Source organism: Sinohyriopsis cumingii, chromosome 12, assembly GCF_028554795.1.
Source record: "Sinohyriopsis cumingii isolate HCF-2022 chromosome 12, ASM2855479v2, whole genome shotgun sequence".
In the NCBI taxonomy this organism is placed as follows: domain Eukaryota; kingdom Metazoa; phylum Mollusca; class Bivalvia; order Unionida; family Unionidae; genus Sinohyriopsis; species Sinohyriopsis cumingii.
The window spans coordinates 41,915,545-41,936,118 of NC_142972.1; the positions used below are offsets into that span (position 1 = coordinate 41,915,545).

The 20,574-nt window shown below is 33.7% G+C and overlaps 1 protein-coding gene across 1 annotated transcript in view; it reads right to left on the bottom strand.

The window, feature by feature from the left end:
• The window catches only part of LOC149786330 (uncharacterized), a 122,549-nt gene that overhangs the window by 39,592 nt on the left and 62,383 nt on the right, over positions 1-20,574 (bottom strand). Inside the window, exons 4-7 of the mRNA XM_089975925.1 lie at positions 16,998-17,087; positions 5,235-5,370; positions 4,683-4,756; positions 3,170-3,357 (exon numbers count right to left, since the gene is read on the bottom strand). Coding sequence (XP_089832051.1) covers positions 3,170-3,357; positions 4,683-4,756; positions 5,235-5,370; positions 16,998-17,087 — 488 coding nt within the window. The remainder of the gene's footprint in view (positions 1-3,169; positions 3,358-4,682; positions 4,757-5,234; positions 5,371-16,997; positions 17,088-20,574) is intronic.

Below are 20,574 nucleotides of genomic sequence, written 5' to 3' on the forward strand. Positions count from 1 at the left end.
AATGAACTTAAATGAAATAATGTCACCAGTCCAGACAATGTAATGAACTTAAATGAAGCAATGCCATCAGTCCAGACAATGTAATGAACTTAAATGAAGTAATACCATCAGTCCAGACAATGTAATGAACTTAAATGAAGCAATGCCACCAATCAAGACAATGTAATGAAGAAGCTAATGCTTAAATAAAAATTCCATAATTAATAATTACTCTCTTCAAGCGTCTGCCCTTTATCATAAATTTTGCCATTCTATAAATCTAACTAAAGTTTGAAGGAAGGAAATGATTTGTTTAAAAACATATCTGACATAAATCGTTCTTTTAAATAATCAAGATTTAAGGTTTAAATGACATTAAAATATTCAGTTTAGAATTAAGAGGTGCCACCTCTTAATTCAGTAAATGAAGTTATTCAAAATTCTGATCTTTTCTGGAGTACTCCAGAAGTAGTAGTGATTTGATACATTTGATGAATTTCATTAGTGACTAATCTAATAACATTCACATGTGGCACACAGACTGATTTGAGATGAAATGAACAAGGCCTCATTGAAGAAGGTCTCATGTAAGATTGGTCAGCCGGCCAAAATGAGCTTCTTTAAATAAAGTCATTATTATTATTATTATTATTACAAAAAGTAACTTTACAAAGAAATTAACTTTTTTTACTACCCTCATATTTCAAAGTATTAACATTCCTTTATTAGAACTGTACAAAGTAGATGCATTGGTGTAGCTTGAAATGATCAGTAATATCTACCTTTTCATTTGCTGGACTCAGCACATTGTATATAGGCCTCATGTGATAACATCAAAGCTAATGAAATAGTATAATCTCCAATTCAGGCATAATGACTGTTTGGCATAATTATTGTCAGAAAAACTGGCTTCACTGTCACAAAACTAATTACATTATTAAATTATTCATCTCATTCCCAGAAATCTCTGTTTCAGGCTGTGGCTAATGATACACAATCAAAATGCATTTTTAATGAACTCACATGTATTTATACTAACTACAAAGGCCCTGTGTTCTATTTCAATCAGCAACTCTGCTAATTGGAATACTTTTTGTCAGGTGTAATTTATCTTTTATATACTTATATACTTATGAGCACAATTTTTTCTTTGATGGATATTATAACAGGTCATATAACATTTGAATAACTTGAAAAGAAAATATGTATCAACAACAGCAATGAAACGTAAATGAAATTTTATCCTTGATACAGGTATATTTATTTTACCAGAATCTGGTCATTGACAAATTTGTTATAATACTGAGTCAAGCAGCCTTTGGTTTAGTTTTGTGTTTTTTGGCTGTTGACAAGTTTGTTATAACATTGAATTGAGCAGCCTTTGGTTTAGTTTATTGTTTTATGTCTGTTTACAAGATTTTTTTATAATACTGAGACAAACAGCCTTTAGTTTGGCTTGGTGTTTTATGGCTTATGAAAAGTTTATTATAATACTGGGTCAAGCAGCCTTTGCTTTGGTTTGGTGTTTTATGGCTCAGAAATACAAGATGGTTATTTAGTGTTAAAGCAATTGGAATAAACTGCCTTGCCCAATTACACGCCATGGTAATTGACTGAGGCTAATCCAATTCTAGGAATTGAACCCAAAACTCTTTCAACTACGAGTCCAGCATGCTAAGTGTTGAGCCACATGGCTCCAGACTCAGTTAGAGTACTGGTAATCCTATGACATGCAAGGAAGTGTACTGGCCTATTTTACATCTTCAAGTCTGCAGAGGGGGGTGGGGTAGGACATGCAGGGAAGTGTACTGGCTCATTTTACATCCTCAAGCCTGCAGGGGGTGGGTAGGACATTCAGGAGACTACATCAGACCTATTGAACCTGCATGGGGGTTATATTATGCAGGAGAGTACATCAGGCCTATTGAACCTGCATGGAAGTTATATAGTCCAGGAATGTGCATCAAGCCTATTCTACAGCCTTAAACCTGCATGGAGCTTCAAGAAACTTTTATCAGTATTTCTTTTTGACGCTAAACAACGTAAAATGTATCCTTCAACATGGTCTGATGATGGTAAGCTTCCATCCAGTACCCTTTTGATCATGGTCGGATGATGGTAGGCTTCCATCCAGTACCCTTTTGATCATGGTCTGATGATGGTAGGCTTCCATCCAGTACCCTTCTGATCATGGTCTGATGATGGTAGGCTTCCATCCAGTACCCTTCTGATCATGGTCTGATGATGGTAGGCTTCCATCCAGTACCCTTTTGATCATGGTCTGATGATGGTAGGCTTCCATCCAGTACCCTTTTGATCATGGTCTGATGATGGTAGGCTTCCATCCAGTACCCTTTGATCATGATCTAATGGTAGGGTTCCATCAAGTACTCTTCTGATCATACCCTGATGGTAGAATTCTAACCAGTAGCACCCTTCTTATCATGGTCTGATGGTAGGATTCCAACCAGTAACCTTCTGATCATGGTCTGATGATGGTAGGCTTATCATCCAGTACCCTTCTGATCATGGTCTGATGGTAGGATTCCATCCAGCAGAATTCAGATCATGGTCTGAGTGTAGGATTCCAACCAGCACCCTTCTGATCATAGATTGATGGTAGGACTCCATCCAGCACTCTGCTGATCATAGTCTGATGGTAGGATTCTAACAATCAGCACCCTTCTGATCGTGGTCTGATGGTAGGATTCCATCCAGCACCCTTCTGATCTTGGTCTGATGGTAGGATTCCAACTAGCATCCTTCTGATTACGAGTTCAGCATACTAACCACTGAGCTACTGTGGCTTCCTCCAGGGGTATAAGTAAGTGAGTTGTAACATTTTCCTTTTTGCTGTGAACAGACCTCTGGAAAGGTACTGAACTGGTCATTTATATTCCTGATAATGTTAAAATAGGCATGCTGACAATGAAATTGCATAGGTTTAACTGACCAGTTTCAAAGCTCTATCCTGAAAGTATATTTTCAAAATTGATTTTAGGATCTTTAAGACGTATTTTTTTACTTGTGTACAATTTTAGCTTGCTTATCAGTTTCTGAAAACATTGTCATGAAGCTTTTTCTTGCCTACCTTGACCATGGGTACAGTTTGAAACTAAGAGAAAACACTGTAGCCAAAGTACTTTGCATGCATCTAAATTTAAGACAAACACAACAACAGCAGACCTACCTGTTATCCATGGATATGGGAGAGAAGTCCATTTTGTGTTTGGATTTGAAAGTTAATTCTCTTGATGGGAGGTCAAGCAATGATAGAGGACCAAATGGGCAGCAAGTTGCAAATAAAGCCAACTGTGGGTCATCTGATCTGTTATTTTGACCATGGAGAATTCTCAACCAACCACTAATCTCAAGAGTCTATGAAAAGAAAGAAAAATAAAAAATGCATTAAAACAAAGTCTGAACACTAAGATTCAAATTAAACTACTCTATATATTCGCTTATAAGTCAAGGCAAACTGCAAACAATAAAGATCCTGATCTGCCATAGCATAATGCACCTGCAGATCAGTCTGTGTTGTTAGTTCTGCTGATTACTAATAACAGAGTGCACAGACCCAGTCCTGCTGGCAAATTATCTGATGGCATATATGGGTCTATGTAGTTTGCAGATGGATTCAACTTATAAGTGAGCTTAGACAGTAAAAATAAAGTATTTAAGATATCACCATTATTCCAAATATTGGGACACTCCAAACTTTTGGTCTCCAAAATTTCCAAAATTTTGAATCATTTTCAATGGTATAAACAATTTCTGGACATCAAGTACATTTCTTTTGAACTGATAAAAAATAAATTCCAATTGGAACATAAACTAATGTGTCTTTTACCAAACTAGAAATGCATGATTGATGATCAGGGGACATTAAAAATGCTTTCATTACCTGTATTGTAACTAGAGTTCTTCTTGACCTCCCTGTTTTTTTCTAATGGTTGAGATATTACTCATTTCATAATTCAAAACAGCAGTCAGTATCTTGAAGTGTGTGTGTGTGTGTGTGTGTGTGTGTGTGTGTGTGTGTGTGTGTGTGTGTGTGTGTGTGTGCTTTCAATTTTTAATAACAATGATTCAATCATATCGCTATGATTTCTGTATTTTGGCAGTTTATAGTGATGTTTAGAACTGGGGCATCATGCTGCAGACATGGAGCATCATGTCCCACTTATATGTAATTCACAAATTTAATAAGGAGTCATAGAGTTTGTTAGCTTTTCTTTATAAACAAATATCTCAGTACACTGTAAATAACAAAACTTAAAAATGTTAGAAATGCCTACTGGTGCCAATACTTTAACAAGTAAATACATTTAAAAATGTTTTTAAGTGAAATTTATTTTTTTCTTTTATCTTTTAATTTGGTTTCAGTGTAATCATTGTAAATGCAATATTCCTGCTCGTATTCAACTGTGAAAACTGTTACTTGACTGACACAGCGATGTCCATGAGTGTTTCCATGACTTATTTAAGTATCAATTGTGTTTTTATCTCTGACTTGAGGAAGTGTCGGTTGCATTGTTACAAATAATTAAAAGTTGACCTGCATTGTATTGTCATGCTAATTAGTCTTTCATATCAAATCATGTAAAAGGAGTGAAATAGAATAAAAACTGAAATGCAGCATTATAATGAGAGTACTATTTCTGTGTATTAGTAGTTTTTATCTAACAATGTTCTGTACTTACGATGAAACCTGATGTATTGTCTAGAAGACAACGAAATCTGACGGTGAAAGATCGGTGAAGATAGTGATAATTTTCTGAAATGAGAATCAATATATTTATAAATATTATATTCTCTTGTAATCCATGGCAAGCAAGCAATAAACTGTGTAGTGTATATTTATGTCATGTTTGCTTTCAAACAGAATAACACCAAAAGTAAGAAATAAAGATGTATTGTGAAAAAATAATTTACACTGAATTTATTTTTTTCCATCATTTATAGAATTTAAAAATTTATTTATTTTAAAATCTAAATGAAATTTATGTCAAACATTATAACCTCCAAGTTCTCACCTTGGGTACATAGTGCAAATAAATTGGGTTGCCTTGTCCATTATGGCAGCAGGTTTAGGGCCTAGATTTGGACATTTTTCTTTTTTAAAAACAAAAATGATGCCTTGAGGAAAATCTGGTCTGGAAATAGGAAAGATGAAGAGTAAGAGGGAGAATACAGCTGTTTTAAATGAAAAATATTATAACAAAATTAAATATTCTAATGATATGTGACCCCACCTGGCATCATAACCTCATGGAGGGTGTAATTAGCCTTGTCCTGGGGTAACATGGAGTTCCATGATAACTGCTTTTTGAATTCTTCCCTGTCTTCTGAATGGATCAACTCCATTACACTCTGGTGAATGATGTCTGACTGAAATCAGAAAGAGCAGTATTCAGATGATTATGATCATTTCTTACACAGAATTAAATACCTTAAATGTAATTTTTGGGTATGTGTAAAACTAATTTTAATTAGATAACACTTACTTGTCACTATTCAATACTTACTTCTTCAAGGGCAAAAATACCCTTGTATAATCTCATAATTCCATCCTCCTATTACATGGAAAGTTCCAGAACATATTTAACAGAAAGAACACAGACCCAGTCTAACTTCCAAATCATAGGCCTCAAAGGACCCAGGCCCAGTCTGACTTCCACATCAAAGGCTCATGTGGAATACTCTTCCTCTTTTTCTATAAGACAACTTGTTCACATCAGACAGTGCTAATTTGCTCATGAAAAATTTACCTTTTTCATGTTCAAAGATGAATTTTGTCAATTTAATCTGCTTTCTGTTTTCATCAAGTCATAATACCCTGAGTCCTTGCAAATTTGAAGGCTTTTCTCAGCTCCCTTGTAGAGTTGAGGTCTTTCTTGCAGTGTGCTATCTAGAGGTGCTCAAATCATGTATTACTCTCTATCATCTACCAGTGATAGTCTAAGTATTTGTTATCATTTTTGGCATCTAAAATTTGATTGCCTCTCACCATCAATATAATATAATGGATAATTCCAGAATTTTAGGCTAGGTAAGCTGCTTCCTATTGGCAATTCAATATATATCATAACTTGCAAAATTTGTAATAAGTCGCATAAATGGTTGTGTAGGTAAAATGCAACAAAGATCATTTCAAGCATAACTGGTTGTGTAGGTAAAATGCAACAATGATCATTTCAGGTGTAATTTGTGCATAATGTAAAAAAGTGGACAATAAGTGAAAAAAATGGAGTTCTGGAATATATTTTAACAAAAAAGTAATGTGAAAGTAAGATGTAAAATGTGCAATCATTTGATTCATTATTACTGGTGATTATTATGAAAAATTACCCAAGAACTTTACTCTGAATATGATTTTGCTTTTCTTACTTTTTTTCTTGCATTAACAGTGTGTTTGCGATAATTTCTTACAAGTGGCAGGCATTAATACTGTAACTTCACAAATAAATGTAGTCATGTATATATTACTATCCATATACTAATAACCCTCAGGAGTCATTGTATTGGACCGACAGTCTTGTGGCAAAAAGGAATTTCCAGGTATAGAAGATAAGACTTTCTTCTTTTCAGCTGCTTTGCATTGAAACCATCTTGTGCAATAAGATATTGAATTTAAGATCAGCACCAGATTAATTTAAGACTAACTGGACATCATCTGAGATCTTTTGGGGAAAGCCCTATGTTGATATGTCCATTCATTCAATTTTCATGATGTCAGTTGTGGTGGTCACACTAGATGACAGTTCAGCATCATTTCCATTTAGGACCAACCACAGAACATAAGTCTTCTGGTGAAAACCCCATGTCATTAAGGCTTTCTGTTTATGAGAATTAGTGATAACAAATGTCAAGATGGTTGTACAGGGCCGGAATATTGGATGTCACATTTGAACCATTTTCATTGAGGACTAACTAGACAACATAAGAAATCTTTCAGCGTAAACCCCATGCTGATATAACCATCTGTTCTGGAAAAGTATTGATAACAAGATTTGTAAGATTGCCTGGCAATACAAGATGTTGGTGTGACACCATTTTCATTCATGACCAGCTAGACAGTGGGATGAATGTTGGTAAAGTTTCATCGCAATCCTCCAATCGATCAGGAGTTGCAAACACATACTCTATGTACTTGCTTAAAAGATGAGTCATACAAAGATCATGATCTGCTTAAACATAATGCACTGGAAGATCTGGGTCTATATAATGTTTGTTCTACTGACAAACTGTACTGACCCAGATCCGCTGGTGCATTATGCAACTCAGATTTGGGTCCGTGCAGTTTGCAGTTGGACTCATTATATAAGTGAGTACATACTTGCACTAATGGAAGGATGTATGATTGGCCATCCCATAAGCTTTTCTAGTCTATGACAGTAGAGCTAAAATAAGTATAATTGCCGCTTTTCCACATTATTGCAGTATTCCGCATAGATCTCAAACTTAATGACACATGGGAAGGATCAACCCAGTTAGTCAGCATTCACGTGGATGTCCTTCAAAAAAATTCCAGACCTTAATAAATTTGTTTATTTTGTCAAATGGTATGGGACACAAGTCAGTTATTTTTAATTTTAGGTACCTTTACATAATTAACATGTTTATCTTTCATCTTATATCATCTAGTACTTGATGACTATGTTTACATTTATTTGGAACAGGTTATCGTTCAAAAGTTTTGTTTTTATAATTCTTTACAAATTACATTTTTAGAATTTTACCTCTAATTGGCACCATGAAGCTAGTACTGAGCTGACATAACACTAAACCTAATTCACAAACATACCGACAGGAACTAATAACTAGCCCATTCTATGTTTAAGCAAAATTATGGAAAGTTTTCTTACAAGAATGAATTAAACAATCATAAACCATCTTCTTACCTTTAAAAAAAAATTATTGAAAATATTTGTATAAGATCACCATTGAAAACAATAAGCCCACTTTCTATCTTTAATGAAATTATGAAATATAAAAATGCCTTTAACGACAATAAGCCCATTTTGTACACTTACAAAAATTTTCAAATATGAATGCCATTAACAATAGTATAGTCAATACCTGCCCAGGCAAGCCTGGGTTGGGTACCTTGGGGTGTCATTGGGAAATGCAATTAACTCCTATTTATTTGGCATGATGTAACTTATAACATGTTAAAAATGGCATTAAAACCCCAAAAGAAAGAAAGCACCCTATGGTCTTATTATAAGTAACATTATGTTCTGATATTTTGTACTTTTTACCTTTACAATTAATTCATTTTTTTAAATATTTTGTAGAGTTCTAACATCATTACTTTTTAATACTTTATACTGTAACACTTCATGTATACATTAAGTTAAAAGGGTCCATCTACCTAAAGATTTTTATTCATTAGTATAGCTTTCCAACTTTACTTTTACTGTATATATTTGTTTATGAGTCCAACTGCAAACTGCACAAACCAAGATCTGCCATCGCATAATGCACTGGCAGATCTGGATCTATGTAGTTTGTTAGGAATAATCAGTAGAACAAAGAAGACAGATCCCAATTTGCAGGATCATTTTCTATGGCAGAATGTTGTGAGTGGTATGACAACTTTCATACATACATACATACATACATACATACATACATACATACATACATACATACATGCATACATATATTTTACTTACCATGGGAATACCTTAAGTAATTTGAAGAACTACAGATGGATGAAGATTGTAGGAGCTTTACTTCAATAAGAAGTTATACAGTGGACTATAAAACAACCTTGGTAATTGCTGCTTTTCCTAATGCTGAATAAAAACTGCAATATCTTTAAAGCATTATGGGCAATTGCCGTTTCCTTCCATACAAACATCAGAGGCCATCTTGAATTTTGGAATAGTACCAGGGGTAATATTATTCATTTTCCAGAGGCAAGATCAAAGTTTTTCCACTTAACCCATAGTGATAAAGATGAAGATGACTTCCACAAATTCTTAAAAGCCTGAGATTTTCCTGGATCATGTTTCTAAATGTTGCCTCCAACCCATAATTATTTTAGTCAAAACATTCAATTTGCCTTTTATGCCTCATTTTATCAGGGCACTTCCACTGCATATTGCCACTATGGGCTATCAGAATGCATTTAGTCTTAATGGAGACTATTATATTCTTCCAACAATTGTATGTTGCCTGTTCTATTGATGTAAGATGGAAGAAACAAAAAGTTGAAGGCATACTATTAGGGGTTTGACAGTTAATTTCATCTGATCAATATATTTTACAAAAAGCATGTTGTTTCTTGTTTTTGAACCACTGCACAAAATTGCAAAAATGGATTGAATGCTATAAGGCATTAAAAAAAAAGTTTAAATTGAAACACTTAACAAAAATTAAAAGAATAATATTGAAAATAAAAGATTTACAGCTACCCATCCTTCCAGTAATCGAATCCATCTTTCGACAATTCTGAAATATCTCGGTGAGTAAACGTTTTTGGATATGGTAATTGCCAGTGTAAATATTGAACAAATTTTCTCTATATACCAAGGGGAGCAATTGTAGGACTGCGGTTTTATTGTGCAAATGTGGTGTAATCAAGTGGAAGGGAGCCACATTTCTATTTCTCATGACTGGCTATAAAGAAAAGAGTCTCTAAATTTATTTACTGGTGTCAACAAGTTCACTGTCAGTCTGGTCTTCTGTGTCATTACCAAGCACTTTCTCACTACATTAATGACTTTTTGTATCATTCAGTGTTCATTGATGGTATCAAATCCTAACGTGTCCCATCATTAAAAAAATCAGACATCATGTCATTTACAGAGAATAAATCAAATTTTGATTGGTTTGGTTTTTAAAGAAAGACATTTAAGTCTTTAAAAGGATACCTTTCATCATTCTTCAGCTGATTTCTACGCAATTAAAATTGACATTTTGTTCATTATAATTTATTTGCTGATTCAACCACTGGAAATAGTAAACTGAAGTTAGATTGAGTATTTATATTTTAGTTTTCATCAATTACCATGCCAGATTCAAATTAGCACAAATAGCTTGCAATCACAAATTTGCATGCTTTTTATAGCATTTTTCAATCTACAAACTCACACAACCCACCCCATTACTCACCCCACCCCACCCCATTACTCACCCCACCCCACCGCATTACTCACCCTTACCCTCGCTCTTCTTGCTATGACTGTATTACTAAAGTTTATTTGGAAATATTTGAAAAACTCACTGCAACAGAACTGTTTATTCATCTGATTTTTGTACCCCTCCCCCCCAACACAATTGATGATGCCCTTCAGCCAGATGGTTACCCTTAAGGGTAACATAAGTTTCGTGAATTTTAAGCCAACATTTTAAGAGATTGGGTATTGAATGGATGGAAGGATGGACAGATGGAGGTATACACCACTAATCCGTAGGGAAAATGACATCATATTTCGGTAGATTTAATGATCAGTTCATCTGTGCCATCCATTTTTTAAACAAATAAATACTTTATTTTAAATTTACACTTTTTGATAGCTAGCTGTTCACAAATAACCACATGCAAGAGCATGGTCCAGAGAATCACACATATATGAAGCATATAATAAACAGTATTTACACACACTTATAAGTTGAGTCCAACTGCAAACAACACAGATTCTGACCTGCCATAGCATATTGCACCTGCAGATCAAGGTCTATATTGTTTGTACTAATGATTGCTCCTAACAAACTGCACAGACCCAGATATGCCAGTGCATTAATTTATGTGGTGGCAGATCTGGGTCTGTGATGTTTGCTGTTGGATTCATAATATACTGTATAGGAAAGTATATGCAGTAGTGAAAATGTCTTCAAAAATCTTTGGAATATGGCTTGTGCGTACATCATCAAAATCTTTGGAATATGGCCTGTGCATACATCATAAATAACTTGCCTCTGACAATGGATCTATCTATTTATCTCTTTCAGTGTTTTAAAAAAAATTTGATTATTAAAGCAAGCCCATACAGTTAAAAAAGTAAACTTTTAACATGAAAGCTTTTAAGTTTTTCAAATTGTCAGTATCACACAATATTTTCAACTCAGCACAGAAAGTGTGACAAAATTCTCATTACATCTCCATGCTGCCAACTATTTTAAATTTTGTAAATAGTTCTGCACAACACACCTGAGTCTTCAAAGTTTACCGCTACTTTTGCCAGTTAAACAATACTTATGTTGGTAATGATAGGTAATAATAGAAATATATAAGATAATGTTACACCTGTGCAGGTACAATTTGCACCTTGTCTTGCATGCAACGTAATCATAATCAGAGAATGAATTGCTGACCCTGTAATTCTCGAATGATAATACATGTATCATATTTCTGATAAGCCAATCCCCTACTACAAAAAAAAATTATATCACATTTTGTTGTATTAATTATTTTTACCAATGATAAGACAATCTCACTTGTAAACAATTTTACAAGAAAAGTCTGGGTTTATTATAGTAATCGATGCAGTGAATTGATGAAGCCCCAAATCAGAGGTAAGTTCGTACGTCAGAGAAAATAATCAATAAATAACAATCCATTTCCTCTGTAGACTTTTGGATCATAAAAAAAACACAAGAGAAACCACATGAATTATTAATAGGATTAAACAACTTGACTGGTATTAGTTGATGTTACATTTATGAGTTTTAAGAAAATGTTTACAATAAGGGTAAGTTTAGAGGAAAAGGGTAACTTTCTGGAATAAAATGAGCATACTAGTGGTATGCAGCCAAAGACATTCTTTTGGTATCAAAATTTAGGATGTCGTCTTTTTGGTAATAAGGAACAAACAACTCACATTCTTAAATGTATTCTATATTATATAAACATACAAACATTAGAATCAATAGAATATTCTAGAGTTGTAAGCAGGTATTTTGGTGACCTGGACAATGGCAGAGGGAAGGGCTCCTAGAAAGAACAGAGGGGATGGCCCCTAGAAAGAAAAGAGGGGAGGGATCCTAGAAAGGGCAGAGGGGAGGGACCCTAAAAAAGAGCACAGGGGAGTGCAATAGAAAGAGGATATATGAGGATCCCTAAAAAGTGCAGAGGGGAGAACCGCTAGAAAAAGCAGATGGATGGGCAATAGAACATGCAGATGGGATGGCCCTTAGAAAGAGCAGAAGGGAGGACTATAGAAAAAACAGAGCAGAGGTCACTAGGAGCAAGGGTGGTGGGAGTACTCACTATCAAAGTAGGTATGATACTACTAATAATAATAATGAGGACTTTGTATAGCACCTGATCTTTAGAAGCTCAAAGTGTTTTACAACATTAGACAACACCTATAACATAAACAAAACATATGTAATGATATGATCAAAAAAATAGCACCATGAAATTAGAAAACATAAAAACATGCTGAAGATATTTAAGGTAGGGAACATTTTTAGGTCTTTAAGTTTGTTCTTGCTGTCAAAATAAGTGAGTTTTAAGAGCACTCTTGAATGGGATCACTGTGTCTTTGTGTCTAAGTTCAGAGGGCAATTCGTTCCATGTTGCTGGGCCCTTGTAAGCAAAAGAACTTTGTCCATATGACTTCATTTTTATAGTGGGAATAATGAGTATATGATTGTCAGAAGAGAAGCATAAATATCTTGCTGGTGTGTACACATGGGTGAGGTCAGATAGGTATGTTGGACTGGAGTCCATCAGTGAAACGTAGCACAGAGAATAAATTTTGACTTTGATTCTGGATTGAATGGATAGCCAGTGTAGGGTACAGAGCAGTGGGGAGGTGTGCTCTTTTTTTTTTTTTGTTGTTGTTGTAGGGCTTAGCGCCATTTTTCAGCACAAGATAGGCTATACATGGCGGCCAGTATTAATGGTGGAGGAAGAACCCGGAAAACCCCCGGAAAGAACCACCGACCCACGAGAAGCTACTGGCAAGCTTTCCCACATAACCACATTAGCCGAATCCGAGACTCGAACTGACGCAGACAGAGGTGAGATGGCAGTGATCCGTAACGGTGAGCGCTTTAGACCACTCGGCCACTTGGGGCCCCCGAGGTGTGCTCTAATTGTGGTACTCTAAGTATGACCCGAGCAGCTGTGTTTTGAACTTTATGAAGTTTCTGGAGTAGATATTGAGATGAACCAGACAGAATTGAGTTACAATAGCCAAGTCTTGAAGGTACTAATGAACAAACAAGTGTGTTAGTGGCATCAACTTAAAGATATTTGCGAATGAACATGATCAAATAACTTGATTAAAAATTGTTTCATGATATTTTTCCTCTTTATTATTTATTTATGTTAAAATCTCTTCATAAACCATGAAATAATCCAAGAGGTCAATGTCTGAAATACATTCACAAGTATTGAACAAAAGAGATAAGGTAACTTTATCCTTCATTTGACGATGTCATTCTGTCAATGAAGGAGAAAATTAAGTCATTTAACATTATTTCACCATAAAGTAACAATAAAAGAGGAAAAATATAATGAAACAATTTTTAATGAAGTTAAACATAAAGAGGAGTAATATCTTAAGATAGTCCACCATAATGGGACCAATTAGATCCTTGAAATTTGACATCCTAAATATTAGTGAAACATAATTTACACATATAAGACCCGCATGAAATGTACTTATTTTGAAACTGTGTCACCATTTTTGTTAACTTGTCCCATCATTGAAAATAATAACAATGCAACCACATATCTGGCTATGTTAAAAGAAGCATCTAATTTTAAAATTAAATAAATATAAAATATTATATTTCAAAGTGAACAAATTTACCAGAGTAAAAAAAAAATCACTGACAATTCTGTAAGGATAAAACTTAGATAAATTCAATATAATAATTATATCTTGAAAATTTAAAGTCAAATCATTAGTGAATAATTCAATTTATTTCAAAACTATGTGTATTTAAATGGTTACCTTGTTATCAAGGGGTTTTTAACACCCTGTGACTAAGAGACAATAATTGCTTATGAATGTTGCAGAAATATTTCTTGATTGTACAAAAAAGAGGACTAATATCTTTTTAGAGCTTTCCCAATTGCATTGTTTTGAGCTTTTTTATATGTATTGTTTTATTGACATTATTGACTTATTCTAAAAAGTGCACAATAATTCTATTTTGCGAAGTCATGAAATTGAAACTTACATGATAAAGTGTCTTAGACAACTATATCATGGTTGTCATCGGAACAATCATTTCAAGACTAATATAAAATTCAATTATCCTTTGTTATTGGAAATAAATGTTTTAGCTTAGTCATATCCTGTTCTGAATTTTCTATACAAAAAAGGTTGAAATATTTTCAAATTATGATGATGTGTCAACCCTCATAACTCTCTTATCATCAATGCAGAATTTGACCTGACAATTTGATCAGTGATCTTTTGATGCCATAATCTATATGCTTCTTCCTTACCCAAGTTGCTTAGTTATCCACAATTTTTTATATACAGTTTGTGATGTGGAACTAATGTTATTGTGTGGAAATCATATTTCTTCTTTTAGGGGCAGTGGCCTGGACCTTTGACCCCAAAATGGATAAACTTCTTTCTTACACTAAGTGCAAACTATCTACAGTCTGGTTGAGGTTTGTGCTGTAGAACTAATGTTATTGTGCAAAAACATTTTTAAAAAAAGTCAACATGAAATCTATAGGGTTCTTCTTATCCCCAGAGCAAGCCATCTGTAAAGTTTGGTAACTGTAGATGATGGGGTGTTATTGTGCTGAAAGCATTTTCTTCTTTCAGTCACTATGACCTTAACCTTTGAACTTTTTGTCCCCACAATTGATAGGGTTCTTCCTTACTCCAAGTACAAGCCATCCACAACATTTGGTAAATCTAGAAGGTGAAGAACTCAGTTTATTGTGCAGAAACAAAGCTGGTAACTGACAGACAATATTATAATGTAATATGCTTGTGACCTTATGACATACAATATTATAATGTAATATGCTTGTGACCTTATGACAGATGCATAACAATATCTGTTGTGATATATTATCATTTTATGGCCACAAAATCATCATATACCCTGATTATATCATTCAGTTTATAAAAGCTAATGTTTTAAATTCTTGGAAAAATCTCAGACAAAATCATAACATGCATAGATATGACAGTTGTCAGCATCCATGTTGACTTCAAAGCACCCATATACAAAGCAACAGCTCTTTATAATTCTCCTTTATTTCATTTACACAATAATAGCAGTCGCATAGAATTCAATTTAAAAATAGTAGTGGCTGGGGTGGTGGATGGGTGTCCATGTGGAGTTAGCGAAAGAAAGCCAATTATCTTTTTCAGCATATCAAAGCAAAACAATGATTCACTTGATCAGACATTTTCTTAATATTCAACTGGAGGTTTAATTCACCTTCTTCTTAATGTTGAATTGGAAGTTTAATTCACCTTCTTAATATTCAACTGGAGGTTTAATTCACCTTCTTCTTAATATTCAACTGGAGGTTTAATTCACCTTCTTCTTAATATTCAACTGGAGGTTTAATTCACCTTCTTAATATTCAACTTCAGGTTTAATTCACCTTCTTCTTAATATTCAACTGGAGGTTTAATTCACCTTCTTCTTAATATTCAACTGGAGGTTTAATTCACCTTCTTAATATTCAACTGGAGGTTTAATTCACCTTCTTAATATTCAACTGGAGGTTTAATTCACCTTCTTCTTAATATTCAACTGGAGGTTTACTTCACCCTCTTCTTGTTTAATTCACCTTCTTCTTACTGTTGAACTGGAAGTCTAATTGCCCGATTCTTTATGTTGAATGGGAAGTTTAATTCACCCACTTCTTAATGTTGAACTGGAGGTTTAATTCACCCTCTTCTTAATGTTGAATTGGAAATCTAATTGCCCTATTCTTTATGTTGAATGGGAGGTTTAATTCACCCACTTCTTAATGTTGAATTGGAGGTTTAATTCACCCTCTTCTTAATGTTGAACTGAAGGTTTAATTCACCCTCTTCTTAATGTTGAATTGGAAGTCTAATTATCCTATTCTTTATGTTGAATGGGAGGTTTAATGGTGACTCTTCTTGAAGATTAACTTGAGGTTTAATTCACCTTCTTCTTACTGTTGAACTGGAAGTCTAATTGCCCTATTCTTTTGTTGAATGGGAGGTTTAATTCACCCACTTCTTAGTGTTGTACTAGAGGTTTAATTCACCATCTTCTTACTGTTGAACTGGAGGTTTATTATTGAAACAAAAGACTTCATAGCATTCCTACCTATCTCAAAACTGATTACTGATTTACTGTCTGTACTTATAAGTTGAGTCAAACCACAAAAAACATAGATCCTGGTCTGCCATTGCATAATGCACCAGCAGATAAGGATCTATCTTGTTTGTTCTACTGATTACTTCTAACAAACTGGATAGACCCAGATCTCCTAGTGCATTATGCAATGGCAGAATTGGTTCTGTGAGTATATACAGTATATATGTTATGAAACAGCAATTATTTTCTTAGCAGAACCTTCTTTTGATGCTGTGAATCACACTTTTTCTACACAATTTCAAGAGCAAATGTTTCATAATACCATTATTTCATGTAAAGCTTCTCTGAAAGGAAGTATTCTGTATGAATTTTTGGTGTAGTGTTTATGATTTTAATTTTAAAAAAGTTTTAGTTGTTTAATATACCCCAGTCAGGATATAATGCATTATCTGGGATGTATAAATACCTGGGGTTGGTTAATATTATGTAATGGCAGTCAAATTCCTGACCCAGTCTGAAATAATAACCCTAAACAACCCAAAAATATAATTGTTTTTATGGGGTTTTTTGCGTAGAAAAAGATAAAACCATGTACATGGCATGCAAACCTGAAAGTAAAATACACAATTGATAAAAATTTTATCAAGAACTCTGTGGTAAGAGTTAATTTTACAATTATTTGGAAAGCCTAAATATTCATATTATTCAATTCCCACAATAAACATAAGATTCCATGTTTTGATTAAACTGCCAATATTTCCACACTTGTAGCTTACCTGGTGAAAACCAAGATACTGCTCCACAGTACGGGATGCATAAAAAACCTCTCCATCACAGGTAACCACAATAAGAAACCCATACAATGCCTGCAGAAAAGAATAAAACAAAATTCTTTAATAATAAACAAAGTTGATATTAAATGATCTGCTAATTTTGTTTTTGTTATATTTAATGTTCATCACTCTTTATGGCTTCCAATTTTCAGGGATTTTTCATTGGTGAATTGGGAATCAGCCTAACAATGGGAATTCTGCTTGATACTGAAATAGTTTACATTAGGACTGGGGCATGTTTGCATCAGAACTGGGACCCATTTTTTGCCCCTTAGAACCACTAAAAGATGCCTCTGATTTTTGGACTGTAATAACTTTCTGTAATTGTTTACTTTCTTATATCCAAAATATAATGATCAATATAAGACAAAGTGTATGTCATTGGGACACTATAAAGCGTATGTCATTGGGACATCATAAAGTGTATCTCATGGGGACATTATGAAATGTATGTCATGGGGACATTATGAAATGTATGTCACAGGAACATTATAAAGTGTATGTCATTGGGACATTATAAAGTGTATGTCATGGGGACATTATGAACTGTATGTAATTTGGACATTACAAAGTGTATGTCATGGGGACATCATAAAGTGTAAGTCATGGGGACATTATAAGCGTATGTTAAGGGGAGTGCAACCTCCTATAAGTCATATAAGGTGACTAATGAAGGCAGAAGCCATGTTGGCTCAGTGGTTAGTGTGTTAGTCTTGTGACTAAAAGGATGCAGGTTTGAATTCTACTACTGAATCAGTCCAGGATGGCTACAGTTGGGCATCCTTGGGCAAGGCACTTTATTTCAAATGCATTGTCAATAAATAACCTAACCATGGAAGCAAATATATATAAAAAAATTGTTTAAATTGTAATCAAATATATCTGTATGCCTTTACTGAGATAAAAATTTGAAGAGGACATGCTCTGAATTTCAACTTGTATGAACTTAGGTATGGTAAATTCTGCCTGTTGTCCTGTTTCTACCTAAAACTTGCTTCAGAGGTAAAATAATCTATATATGAAAACACCAACTGTTTTGATCAAAATCTGTATTAGACATAAGAGGCCAACAACAATAAAATCTAAAGGATTCAATCCTCTGTCACCAAAATGTCTGATATTTACATTTATTATAAGATTTCCAGGAGCAATGCTTTTTCATTGGCTGATACAATATCATGTGATGTGCAATACCTCAAGATACTGCACAATTATGATATAAAAATGTAACAATGGCATTTTGACATTAATTTGTGATAATTCATAGTACTGCAGCATCATGACATCATGTAGTTGAAAAGACATTTTCATTATACTGAAACAAAATTGAATTTCAAAATTTTGTTTCAAATCATATACTAAAATTGTGGACATTTGTCCAGTTGAATATACAGGTTGTAAACCAGTCAGTCTATTATACTGAGATTCTTCACACTGGTAAAAATTTGCTGGTTGATAAAACATCATCATCACCTCAATGAAGGTCAATAATTTTATAATATCTAGTTTAATTTTCTTTACAAATTCAACAGAATTTCCATCAAATTTACATTACTGACATAATTTCTATCCAACACTGTGCCCATATTTCTATCTAAAACTTTTGTTTAATGCGAAAGAAAAATTTATTACAAGAAGAAGACATCTTCCTATGAAAAGCAACTACATGTATATAAATAGCTGAAAGAAGTTAAATAACAAATATATATATATATATATATATATATATATATATATATATATATATATATATATATATATATATATATATATATATATATATATATATATATATATATATATATACACACATACATACATACATACATACATACATACATACATACATACATACATATGAGCTTCTCTATGATATACAAGATACAATTTGAGTGGATTTGCACACTCCTGAAACTGTAAATTAGCACAGTTCCACCTATCCGAAAATTCCTTAGTCATTGTGTAAAGTTACTTTTTTAACATTTTGGACTACTTCTTTGTCAAGGAAGAACCTATTGTTCAGTCCCCATCTTATAATTTATTAACCACCAACCATGACCATTCTGTCTCAAATCTGACATGGCCAACTACTTCCAACTTCATGCCAGTTTATTTTACACCATAAATTAAAACCCAATCTTTTATACCCAAGACCCTTCAAGGTGTCAAGCATACCACAAAATCAGATGAAAATGTCACTGTACATGATCTGGCAATTAACGCCTCAAACATCTTTGAGGGATACATTATACAATGGACAGGTGTCTATATATATCATACTTACAAGAAAACTTTCTGAAAATCCTCATTGATAGAGGGCATTAGTCTAATATGGGCATTTAGCATCAATTTTGCCAAATATTCTTGCATTTATTGTATTGCAAATCAGAATTTAGCTACTACATCATAAGGTAATAACACTGTCCCTGTACTCTCAAAGTTGTTTAAGCAAGGAATACAGTTATAGTTCAGACTTGCTACTGTGTTGATGTGTATCACTAAAAAAATGTTTACAAAAAGGAACAGTCAAAGTTTGAAAATATCCAGGTAGTTCAAATTGATTTAAATCTATTACATATTCTGAGAAAATTACAAATTGTCAAATTCTGTGGCCTCTGAGCAACAATTTGGTCCCATTTTAAAGGATGACAAAAGTCACAAAGCATGACAAAATTCCATTGGACTGAGTGAACCAAAGCAAATAGTTTGGGTGGTCTGAAATGACCCCATTTTTGACAAGGTTCATTTTAAATAATTTGGCATCCCAAAGCTTCAATAACAGATCGTTAGCAAGGAACATTGTTCCCGTAAGCAACAGGAAAAAAATGGAAAGGTCAGGGTTCAAAGCATGACAATTTAGCAGCTTGTACCTACATTAGGCAGGCAACTGACATAATTGCAATATACTGCGGAAAGGAGATTTTAAAAGCAATTTTATTCAAGAACATTTTCATCATTGGTAATAATTTTGTAGTCAAACCAAAGAATAGCAATTCTCAGCAAATGGTTTGAATTAGCACTTTAATAGCAAGCAAATGGTTTGAATTAGCACTTTAATAGCAAGCAAATGGTTTGAATTAGCACTTTAATAGCAAGCAAATGGTTTGAATTAGCACTTTAAGTACTGGATTTCTGTTGTCTGTTTTATAATTTACATGCCAATAAAATTATATTTCTGCTGTCCAGTTCTTTAGTCAATGTGCAGCAATAAAATTATATTTATGTTTAATATTTATGCAAAGCTTGATTTGGACCAAGCATAGAACTGTTTATTCTAAATGGTCTGAGTGCAAAGAGTTCAAATAGGCCCATGGGGTCTGATTTCACTCACATGACATGTCAGCTTGTGCATGCATGAAAAGCTTGAATCACACGGTTGCTATATTGTAATTTGAGCTTGGTGTCATTTATCTTCTTAGATCACACCTTTATAGTACATATACTTACTTGGTATTATAAAGGGAGTACTCAGCATGGATTACAAAGTCTATCCTAAACCCCCAGGACATGGCCCCTTGAA